This window comes from Vulpes lagopus, chromosome 10 (genome assembly GCF_018345385.1).
Source record: "Vulpes lagopus strain Blue_001 chromosome 10, ASM1834538v1, whole genome shotgun sequence".
Lineage (NCBI taxonomy): Eukaryota > Metazoa > Chordata > Mammalia > Carnivora > Canidae > Vulpes > Vulpes lagopus.
Window position 1 is genome coordinate 91750562 of NC_054833.1, and position 12274 is coordinate 91762835.

Genomic DNA, 12274 nt, shown 5'->3' on the forward strand with positions numbered 1-12274 from the left:
CAGGTCCAAACCACACCTGCAACAGCACTCTTCAGACCTTGAACTCGTCCACGTGACCCTGCTGGAACTGTCACAAGTATTCAACAGCGGGATGTGGATGGATGTACTTTGTCTACATGTCTCCCAAATCATGAAGAGTAGCTCTTTCAAGCACAGGTAAGAAAGTGACAAACTAAGGAGACCATCGTCCACACACACCAGCTTCGTGCCTATGAGATGGAAGCTGCAGGTCATTCTTTCCCTTCTCACTCCTCAGAATAGCAGTTCCCAAGAGAGGTTCTGGGGGTGGGGTGGGCCGGGGGCTCTGAAATCCAGTGCAACACACTGGTCATCACATTTACGAGACACTACTGGGATTTAGTGAGTGTGAGCCAAGAAGATTAAAATATCCTTCAGCACATGACAGAGTCTCATCTAACAAAAAGTCTTGCTGCACAGACTTCAAATGTCCCAGATGCTCATATGAGGAAAAACATGATTGTTAACAACTTTCTGAGCCTAAAATCTTACTCTATTCAATGTTTATTCACAAAATACTTTTGGATAGTTCTACTGTAACAAATTTTCCAGCAATTCAAGTGTAGAAAAAATTACATTTTGCATTATTTGGAACTTCATCAAGCATTGCTCATCACTTTGTAAGATTCCATTTCTACCTGGTACCTGAGTTCCCAGCATTGTGTGGTCAAGCACAACAGCTCTCCCTGTCACTACAGCTCCACATACGAGGTTTGGGCATCTGGCCTACTCACTGCCTCCTTATGTACTTCACCCAATAGTTTACAAGTCAAAAACACATATTATTTTATTATACCTTCTACCCTTTTATTTCTCTTCACATTACACCTAAGACATTACGCTCATTTTTCCATTACAAATATTTTCTAAACATCATATTTTAGGGTAAGAAGGCATCACAGAAAAACTATTCTGTATGGAAGATGCTGGTTCTGATAGGGTTGAGTGTCCCTGCCTGCAGAGAGCAAGTTCAACAAATGTCTGCTGGCAGAAACACAGGGCCAGAGGCCTGTCTCAGAGCAACTATCCCCTCTTCCTCAGGCCCAGAGAGGAGGTGTGGGGCCATGCAGTGTGGCAAACACACGAGGACACTCCGGAGTCCTTGGAGACACTGCTAGTTATACCCACACAGCAGATGTCATCCACAGCTGTCCCGGACAAACCAGAACAGGTGTCTACCATGAAAGTGAAGCATGTGGCATCCCCAAAGCACACCAGGAACCCCTCCTCCACCCCCACATCCCCCTGAAAAAGTCTACCAGGCCCCTAATGCTGCTCCTGACTCTGGAGCATTGGAACAGGGTGGACTCTGCAGACACTGCAGCAAGGCCAGGACAGAAGGGGCCTGTCAGCAAAAATGCTTCAAGCTCTCATCAACTACAACGACAAATTCTGCCACCACCATAAACAGGACTTCTTAGGAGCCAGCTGTGAGAGAAGAGAAGGATACCAAGACTGAGGGAGTTCACCTCAGGAGCGCCAGCACCTCAGAGGTCCCAAGGACGAATGATACGTGAACAGGCCGATACATGAACACTCTGAGGAACCCCTTCCATCTAAGTAAATTCTTATCAAGTCTCTACTCAAACAGTACAGAGACTACTACACCCATCACTGACATGAGATTCTAAAGGGTTTTTTTAAAAGGCACAATAAAAACTACTGCTATGAATGGAAAATCTGGTATCTCCAATAAAATTGATAAACACTACCTATGTGTACACAAGCCATGCAGAACAGAAAAAAAAGAGAGAGATGCACATCTTCAAAGATCTGATGGCTCAGTTCCAGAGAGAAGATGCATTAGTGTGGCTTCTGCCCAACAGAAACCACGGGAACAACTTCAAGGCAGTCGGGCTGGGTGTCACGTGTCAAGGTTGCGGCTAACTAAACTCAGAGCCACAGAGCCACATGCAAGGCGACTCCAGCGGCCAGGCCAGGCTGGGAAGCCTGGTGAGCAGGAGGCCCGCCCTCCATACCACTCTTACCATCGCACTTTGTTGCACGTCTGGGTCGCACCGAGTGGCGAGCCTGCCACCATGGGGACCTGGATGGGGCTGTGTTGCTTGTTCGTGACCAGGTCCAGTTTCTCTTCTAATGATTTGCAAGTAGCCTCCAGAGCCTGCAGCTTGGCTTCGATACTATCCAACCGTAAGCAGATTGTCTGGTTAATGGAGTACAGGAATGACTGCAAATGGAAAAAAGAAACTGCTCAGAAGGGATGCTATGATTGCAGGGTGACTGCCCAATTCCAAATGCATCTACAGCAACAGAAGTGGCCCTGCATTTTGACTCCTTTGTTTCAGCAGAAGCACACGCAGAGACCAGGACAGGCGCTCCCACTGAGCCAGGGTCACTGCGGAACACCATCCCCAGGCGGGAGCCCAGCCCACAGCAGAACACACAACAGCAGTTCAGGGTGCCGCTTGTGCACGGCAAGCCTGCCACCCAGTGGCCAGCACGGCATCTCCAGCTGCCACTCTGAGGGCTCAGGTACCCTAACTGACCCCCTTTCTCCCCTGCTTCCTCCCAGCAAGATCCCTGGCAGCCCACCCTCGGCCTGGAGAGCCCCTTGTTTCCTGTGACAGTCATAGCCACCCCCACCCCCGGCCCCCACCTCCAGGCTAAGCCAACCAGCCACACACCCACACCCGCACCCAGGAACACCTCGCACTGGTCCCCACAGCTGGCCAGAGCCTGGGCAATGCTCAACAAATGGGAATTTGCTTGTCTTCTCTTCCACCCTCAACTTTGGGGGTGGGGAAGGGGAGGAATGCCCATAGCAGACACCTTGGGGGGTGTAGGGACAGGGAACCAGGGGACAGGGAGCGGGGCTGTGGGGGCCGTAAGTGCACGAGTAGCCAACTGAGCTTCTCAAGAACCAACATGCTTGTGTCTTGGCCAGCCATGGGTTGATCACAGCCCTGTGATAGCAGTGGCCCCCAGCCCAAGTGGATTCCTCACCACAGGGCTGCAAAGGCACAGGGAAGTCCCGTCTTCACCAACTCTGAGAGGGCCATGTGGGAAACCCCTCCGGGTCAGGGGACCACCCTCTGTGGGGCCCCAGGTACAAGGGTGCGGGCAGCCCTGGCAGCTCTCACCTTGATGGAGGGGTCCTGGCAGTTGATCTCCAGGCGCTGGCGCTTCAGGGCCGGCTCGTCATCATCTGCCACCACATGGTTCTCTAGAACGACTGCAAACCGACGCAGACACAGCAAGTGTGAGCACTGCGGCTGCCGCCACCCTGCACCCACGTGGCTCAGCCTCCCATCCCCAGGCACCAGACTCTGTCCTAGCTCCTGTCACTCTGAGACTCCACACACAGGAGCCAGCGCCTCTGCCCCAGGGCTTCCAGCTTCACAAAACCCAAGAACAGTGAGGCCTTCTCTTCAGTTCAAGGCCTGTCCATTGGCCACCTCATTTGAAAATCAAACCCACAGTGTGCATATCACCTTCCTAGGCTCAGACGTGACATGGCCATACCGCAAGCACTCCCTGCCAGGGTGCTGCTTTGCCCAGTTCCTGCCCCCCCACAGTGGCTCCACCCACGGTCAGGGCCGGCCCCCTCCCCTCTATCCCAAGTTCACTACAAGCACAGCACCAAAGATAAACACAAACACCAGAACTGTCCACAATCACATCATCTCTGTGAACCACACTTCTCTCCATTCCTGAACCTTGGCCCCAGATCGCCAATCCAGAAACAGACCTGCAGTTGTGGACAGAATGTCCCATTCAGCATTTGTCCTCAGGGATTACCATAAGGACCTTCCCACATCACTGCAGTATTTTCCCTTGTCCTCTCTTTGCCTGGAGTTGCCAGTGTCCACTGCACAGAGTATTTCTCCTTCATCCTGCACTGCCACACATGGACATCTGTCACTTGGCCCTCCTGCTTAGTGGCTTCAACTCACTTTCTGATGGTCATACGAGTTTGGGAATGTATTCTACAGAGTGAGTACTGGTGAGTGGGACCATACCAGTGTACATGTGGAACATGAGCAGAAGCATGTTTGCCATGGCATTCATGGGAATAAGCCAGAGCGCACGTACACTTTGGGGCATCATTCATCCCACCTTTCAAGTGCATCCCACATTCCAGTCAGGCAGGACAGACTGGCTGTGACAGGTACCACCATCTGCCTTGCTCAGACAATGCTGTCTGAGCACATCCCTGCTCCTCCACAGCCCTCCCAGAACCATCAAATGCCCAGCCACCTCCACTCAGGGAGACTGAGTCACCTTCCCTGCAGCCCCGTGTGGATGCTAGAACTCAAACCAGCTCCCACTGTGATCCCAGCTGTGGCACAATGCCTCTCCCCTGCCGCCTTCACACAAAGCTGTCCACATCTGTCCTCCTTATCTGTTGAGGGAGGCTTCAGGGAGAGCCAGGTGCCCTGTCCCCACCTCAATCAAAGCATTACAGGCTGACAGGTTGTGCACACTGAGGTTCCAAATCAGAATCTCGATTTGTTTTGTGCCAATGCCTTGAAGCCTGCATCATCACAACCTCATCACAAAACCCCAAAATTTAAAGATGATGATTAGTCCTGTGGCTCAAACACAAACCCTTCATGCATCCTAGATAAGAGCTGTAAACTGATTTCCTAGAGGTAAATTATCTGTATCTGCAGAAACAAGCCAAGGACCAACAAAACAAGAATTACCCTGCCTACCAAAAGGTTTGGGGAAGCACACTGTGGGTCATGGGCAGCAGGGAATGCTCAACCACCTCCACAGAAATGTGTGGAAATCAATGCCCATTTAATTAAGTAAAAGGAAAAATCCATGCCTACAAGTGTTTGTGGTTAGCAAAACACAAGTTCTCAAAAACTTTCATCTATTTACTACCATTGGAAACTGGTGAACTGTCCCAGGACTGGAAGACAGAGATCCTGGCAGTCATTATTCCAGTTCTTTTAATTTGCTGAATAGGAAGCAAGTCCAGTGAGGTTCAGCAACTTGTCCAGAGCCACACAGCTAGTTCCTATAATTATGGAAAAGATGACCTGCAGCAGCATGAAGTACTTCCAGCTTTAAGCAAAGGGCAGCAGAGCGACGTGTCAAAGGAAGTGTGTCCACGGCGGATGATGGAGGAGGACATGCCAGCGTTCCAGCAACAACCTTCTATGGGTGGTACAGTTGCAAATATACTTCCCTCTTCATCCTTTGCTATATTTACACACATTGCCTGCATTGCTTTTTATAATTTTGCACACATTACTTTTAGAATTAGATAAAAGAACTCAATGTTCGTTTTAAAGCCAGACCAATCAACTGGAAGGCCAGGCCTGATAAAGTCTGCAAACCTACATCCATGCTAGATAGGTTAAGAGAGTGCAGCTACAGGGGGAGGATGTGCAGATGCAGAGAAACCTACACATCTTTGTTTTAAGTGGAAATCAGAAAAAAAGTAGATTGCCATGTCAATAAGCAGTTCTACTGCTAGGATCATGGGACACTTTTATTTCTCCTCCTTGTTTAACTACTTCTAAATTTTAAAAGTTTGTATTTTAGAATTGAAGGACAAAATCATCTCCATCTTAAGCCCACTCTGAAGGCAAACACATGCATGCACCATGGTATTTGCTGGGTGTGTGCAAGCTCTTCTGGACCAGGCATTGGAAGCTTTCTGTGTACGAAGGCCTCAGAGAGCCGTGCACATAATGGTCTCATCAAACAGTTAATAAACTATAGTCCCCAGTTATGTAAGGAACACAGACTGGACAAAACCAAGGTTAGAAATGGTTTTTCTAAGCCTTATTTGAACTATAATCTCCAGAGAAACAATTTATTTAGAAAGTTAACAGTCCAGAATTCTAATTGTTCTAAAAAGGTTTAAAATTTATGTAATTGAAACATTTTTATAACATCTCAGTGTATGTTTTCTAAAGGAACAGTCATTCACCTACCAAAATATGAAGTTATTTTTTAAATTTTTATGGGCAGCGATAGTGGTTCTCTTATGTATGCATGTATGTATGTATGTATTTATCTCAGTGGCATCTAAGGCATGGTGCTAATGAGGCCAAGGCTGCAAGTTCTCACTCTCAACAAATTGGTCAGCTTTCACAGAAAAGACTAGTCACACAGCTACACTCACAGGCCCTAACTTTGTCCAATGACTTGACAGGCTCTTGATATCACCAGCCAACAGGTGACAGCAGTTCTTATAAACAAAGTAGAGGCAAAATAAGGAAAAAGGCACAGCATTTCTGAAGGAGTGCCTCTATTTCTTTGTGACCGCTCGTTTAATTCTAAAATAATTTACACTGCTCTCCCTTCCAGACCACAACTAAGTTCCAAATGAAGTTTTTTCTCTTATTTTTCAAATGAATTGTTTTCAGCTAATATATCAAACAGATCATAAAAGATACACATCTTCCTACTTTCTTAAGAGATTTCTAAATCGTCTTTTCTGTGGGGGAAAAAAAAGTCAGCATTTCAATCCTACTATTCCAAAAATAATAACCAGGCAACTGTAAGACCCAGTGATTTTGTTGTGTGCACTTCTCACATCAAACATTAAAAAAGAGAAGAAAGAAAAAGAAATTTACAAAGAAATCTTCTAAAATAAATGTATAGACAAAGCTTTTTCATAGATAGAATTCCTCAATTTTACAGTTTCTTTTATAAAGAGTCTTCTCAAAACAAATATTTAAAGTTTCAAAGTAGATGTGTGCTGTTAGCATCATTAAGAAAAATTACCAGCCTTAACAAAAGTACAGGAATAAAGTTGTTCTCACACACAGTCAATGAAAGAATCAATAAACATTTCTGGGAAATCTGTCAGTGTCTTATCAAAATTTTGAACATACAGAGCAATTCTACTTCTGGGAACTTACCCTACAAAAATATTTGCCAAGAGATCCCAGCAAGGCTCTCTGCTGCAGGGCATACAGGGAGAGAAAACAGTGCACACAAGGTAAATGGTGTGTATGGGAAAGAGGTCCAGCGGTTGGGCTACACCTGAGGCAGATTTGTCCACACCAACAAAGCAAGGTTTCTAATGTGCATTACAGAAATGGATTGTAAAGGCAGGAAGCTGTAAGGAGGAAAGCTGTGGAAGCCTGAGTGTCACAGGACTGCTGCAGGCGGGTGCTGGGGGGCTGTCCCTCAGGATGGATGGATGCGGCGCTGATATGTCCACCCTCCATGCCTAGCACATGTATCACTTCTTCTCTTGCTTTACTTTTAAAGGAAAGAAAATTTCTGGAAGTGCTTCTGGATTTGTGAAGAAGAGAGTATAAGAATCCACCTACTGTCCCACAGCGCCGTACCTGGGTGACCAGGACTCAGGTCTTCCACAGCAATCTGCACCACATCCGCCAGATCCTGTTCTGACATCATCCAGAGAGAGAAGAGAGTGGCCGGTGAGGGGGCAGGAATCAGATTCACGGAGGGCTGGGTTTCTGCCACCTACAAAATCAAGACAGACAGGGAGATCACGATCGTGACCTGGGACGTGAGACAAACTACTAAGCAGGTATATCTCAGAGCATGTCAGGTGCTGCGCAAGGTTTAATACAGGGCTCTCCTGGCTTCAGACCACCACATGGCAGTGTTCTCTGAGAAGCCGGAAGCAGTTTGCAAACCCTGCTCACTGTCTCCATCTTTGCCCACTAGACCAGCCCCTACCTGACGGTCTCCCACTTCCTTGGTCCACTCCCTACGCCACCTCCCAAGCCAGCTTCTTGTGATGGCCTGACCAGGCCATCCCCATGCTGGTAGTCTCAGTGGGGCCCTGCCTTCCGTGGAAGTACACTTGCCCATCATCAACCTGTATCGCACCCAGGAGAACTACTGCATGCCCACTGTTCTCCAACTGGAACACGTACCCTGCTTCCTGGATTTTACCTGAGTGGACCCTTCTTCTCCAAGGGTGCTCCCATATTCCCTTTCTGCTACTCAAAGTGCCCCCCCCCCAACTAAGTGCCTCTGTTTTGCTTTCCTCTGGCTTCCAGAGCAGACCCAAACCACAGCACCACCTCACGACCATGGCCCTGGGAGCACTGCTGTCCTGTCACCCTCTAGGGCAGGGGTTTGAGCCATCATCCCTGAGCTAAAAACCATATCTGGAACAGGCAGTTCCTTTCTTCTTGCTCCTGAAACACTTTGATTAGGTCAAGAAGGACCTTATCTTCCAAAACAAAAATGAGTTCACGTTATGCCAGATATGGGCTATCTATACACAGATCTAAACATACTACTTAAAAACAGGATGTCCTGGAGATCTTTAGGATCAATGTCACCATAATATTTTCACATATTATACTTTATGTTTTAATTATTTATAAATAAATATTTTTAAAATAAACCATTTATTGATCTTTCCACAACCTGGCTCCATGTTCTTTGAGGGCAGGAGCAATGCCCTCCATTCTGTGGCACAGTTCCTCTCACCACTGAAGTGCTCACAGCCCCCAGTCACCATTCCTGTGGGGCAGGAGGAGTCAAATTAACTTTCAGATCACCTACTTTCAACTAGGGGCCTAATGACATCTCCTTTTAATAAGTAAGTCCAAGAGGCATGAAGTTAAATTTGGAGGTGTCACACACATTCTTATATCCTTTAAATAGTGTGGCTCTTCTCCTTCAACCAGATTTAAAATTTATAGAACTTCTTAGAGACAAAATTTGTAAAAGGAGGAACTCATATGTTAAGCTCCTACGTTAAACCTTCCTTTATAGAGTATGTGTAACATTTTTACATAAATGCACGATCAAATATAAGATCGCAAAGGCATTTTTATTCACAGCTAATACACCTGACACAACACTGAATGAAGTACTCAAGCACCAAGGGTCCTCAACAAAGGAGAAACTGATGACACACTACGGGGAAGGGAAAGGAGGCCTCCCCAGGCACCAGGACAGAGTGCCGTAGGTTTCCAACCCTCCCCAACCCCCCCACCCATAAAAACATATGAGCAACTAGGATAGTAAGAACAAACTCCAGGTCAACATCCACAACAAGATTGAGTGATGAGGTGTTCCTAATGAGCCCCAAAATACCAGCAAGTTGGGATAAACCACTGAGAGCTACAAGATCACTGTGGTGGAAGCAGGGATGAAGCAGGAAGCAGAAAGAAGCAATCGGTCCACCTGATGACAGCAGCTGCAACCAGGAGGTGAGCAGAGTCCAAAGGCAGAAAACTGCAAAGGCCTTTGCAGAAGCATCCAGAAGGCCTAGAACAGTCTGGGCCCCAGGAACTCTCAGAGCTAATTATCCTCCCTTCTAGGCTAAATACACTAAAAAGAAATGACTAGGAATAGAATACCAGATGTATAGGACAGGGAAAAGTGAGAGGAAAATGAAAGTCTGATTGGTGGGAATGAAATGAAAGGTGGGAGAGAAAGGGGCACCTGGCTGGTTCAGCTGGTATAGCATGTGACTCTTGATCTCAGTGTTGTAAGTTCAAGCCCCATGTTAGGTGTAGAGCCTACTTTAAAAAGGGGGGGGGGGGGGGGGGGGATGGGAGATGGGGGAAAAAATCAAAGCCAGGAGAGCTCAGAAAATAAACTGCTGCATTTTAAAACTTTCTAAAATCAATAGAATATAGAGCTCTAGAACAATGAAATTAGAAAAAACTATTCTAAATCATGCTTGCCTTCTAAATATTCAGGAAAATTAATTCCACATGAAAATGAACAACAGAAAACACTGAAGTCCAATCTCATGCAAAGATAATATATTTTAAAAGAGAATAAAGAGGAAAATAATGCCACTAAAGACCATGAAAGCATGCTTTGAGGGACAAGGTTCACGGTGAACCCTAAGCCAGCATTACAAAGTACAAAAGTGCAGGGATAGAACCCAAGAGGGTCAGAGATGAAGGAAACCAAAAGGAACCAGGCACAGGAAATGAGAAGTGGAGGAAAATTTTAAGAATAAGAGATGAAAGAAAATAGTTCAAGAAAGAGGAGCACAAACAGTGGGCAAAGATGGCCCAGTGGACGTGGAGGTGGCGGCTCCAGGAGGGCAAAGCCCAAGGACAGAGTGCCCAAGAGTGTGAGTCAAGGCAACTCTCTGGAAGGGGGAAACTCTGAAACTACTTACTAAAGAGACACATCACAAACTTGGGGGGGGGGGGGGGGAGGTGAAGACGGATACCCAATCCCAAGATACATTCTAATGAAAACATTATTGAGAGAAAAGAGAGAAATTTCTTTACACATCCAAGCTAAAAGACCAGGTGACTTAAAGTAGGGGGAAAAATTATCAAACTACAACAACAACAAAAAAAATAGACTAACATATATAAGATACTCAAAGAAACATGAGGCAAGAATTTTATATCCAGACAAAATGACTTTCAAGTGTAAAGGCAGCAAACATTTATCAACATTTAGTACTCAGGAGTGTATTCCATAAACCCTTCCTGAAAAAACTGCGAGAAAACAAACCTCAGAAAACCAAAATCACTTGAAGAGACAACAAAAGAACTGGTTAGTGGCAAGAATTCCAGACTTACAAGCAGAACTAAGTGAAGAATATAAAGGAAAAGCACTGTACACAAGAGTCCTATGCCCATTGATATACATATAATTTTAACTGTTTAAAATGGGGAGAAAAATTGGAAGAATGTACACAAAATAAATACCAACAACTTTCTGTGATCACACTGACTGGTGGCATTGGAATTCCTTCCTGAGAACACCCTATGTGCAGATAAGGACTTCCGGGATATTCCAACTCTATCATTCTTTGACTCCTTGGGAACCAGGAAAGCAGAACCAGAGGTCAGACAACACCCTGGGGCTGTGCATTGGGTCGCAAGTACGAACAAATGTGCTGTATGTCTGCACACACACTCTAATTCTCTAAAAAGAAAGAATTCACCAAAAAGGCAAAGAAACAGTGGTCGAATCAGGAGCAAATGTGTATCCCGAGAGCCCACACTGTGATGCTTAAATACCACTTTTCACCAGAAGAAATCCGGGCTTCCAGGACTACTGAGTCCAGGTCTGGGACGAGGATGAAGCAGAGTGAGCCCGGAACATCTGGCCAGGCCAGAGGTAAGGAAGCTATGACAGACACTGGGGTCGTCGCAGAGGGCGCAGAGTCAACATGAAGCAGCTCCTCCTCGCCAAAGAGGAAAGAAACACTGACCATCAACAAGGTTACCCATGTCAGTGGACTCAAAAAACTATTTTTAAGTTCATGACCTCATGCTACTAACAACACAGAAGGTCAGCTTCAGAAGGTGCTACAAACCCAGTCATTAACTATTAACATTGATGATAAAAAAAAGGATTGGACACTTATCCTGCTTTCTACCTAAACTGTGCCACAGAGAAAACAGTCCCATGGTAAGAAGCATCTCTGCATGGAAGTATTGCCACTAAGAAACGAAGGAGTGACTTTGCAAGAAATGGAACCAACAAACCTAATGGAAAATGAGCATATAAAATGAGAGGGAATTTACAGAAAAAAGAAGGCACAAGGCTTTTGAACATGAGAAGAACTCAACCCTTCACACAATTTATAAACTGCAAAGTTAAACAAGACATCATCTTCCACCATCAGACAGGGGAGCACCAACGTGTGTCCCAGGAGGGTGAGGGGTGGGCGCACTCCAATGTTTCCAGGGCCAACGTAGATGGGTATGGCTCCTTCCAGGGCAGCAGGCGAGGGCAATCACAATGCCAATGGCCATGGCCCAGACCCCACATACCACTCAGGAATCCTTCCAGCACCCACATTCATATCCACGTGCAGAGATCTGCAGACCACAGAACCTATAACAATGGAGGCGTTGCTTTAGATGCAAAAGAGGGACTGTGGACTATGTGTCCATCAACAGGGAGTTTTTAAAACAAGGCACACACAATGGACACACCAAGCAGTTGTGTGTAAGAACGAGGCAGATGCCTCTAAGAAACACCTCCCAAGACGTGGAATTACATGACATAAGCAGGGCAGAAGTGTATAGCATGCTTTTTTCTTAAAGACATAGGCTAAGTATGCACAGACTATTCCTGGGACATACAAGGGACAGGAAATTATTTTTCCCTTTTCACCTTTTTATAATATCTGCATTTTTATCCTGTGCATTTATCACCTTTTCAGAAATAAAAAGCACTTTTTAAAAATGGTCAAATAGGGGCACATGGATGGCTCAGTCAGTTAAGCATCCTGCTCGATCTCAGCTCAGGTCTTGATCTCAGGGTCATGAGTTCGAGCCCCACACCCATTGTGGAGCCTACTTGAAAGAAAAGAAGAAAAAAATATTGGTCATCTAAACATATGGGC

General features: G+C 46.0%; 1 protein-coding gene across 6 annotated transcripts in view; it reads right to left on the bottom strand.

Annotated features, from left to right (window-relative positions):
• The window catches only part of LOC121499627 (BTG3 associated nuclear protein), a 105699-nt gene that overhangs the window by 72508 nt on the left and 20917 nt on the right, over nucleotides 1–12274 (bottom strand). For all 6 annotated transcript variants that reach the window (XM_041770486.1, XM_041770485.1, XM_041770484.1 and 3 more), the window contains 3 exons: nucleotides 7299–7437; nucleotides 3120–3211; nucleotides 2007–2206 (listed from right to left, as the gene is read on the bottom strand). In XM_041770486.1, the coding sequence (XP_041626420.1) occupies nucleotides 2007–2206; nucleotides 3120–3211; nucleotides 7299–7368 (362 nt within the window). In that variant the 5' untranslated portion in view covers nucleotides 7369–7437. The remainder of the gene's footprint in view (nucleotides 1–2006; nucleotides 2207–3119; nucleotides 3212–7298; nucleotides 7438–12274) is intronic.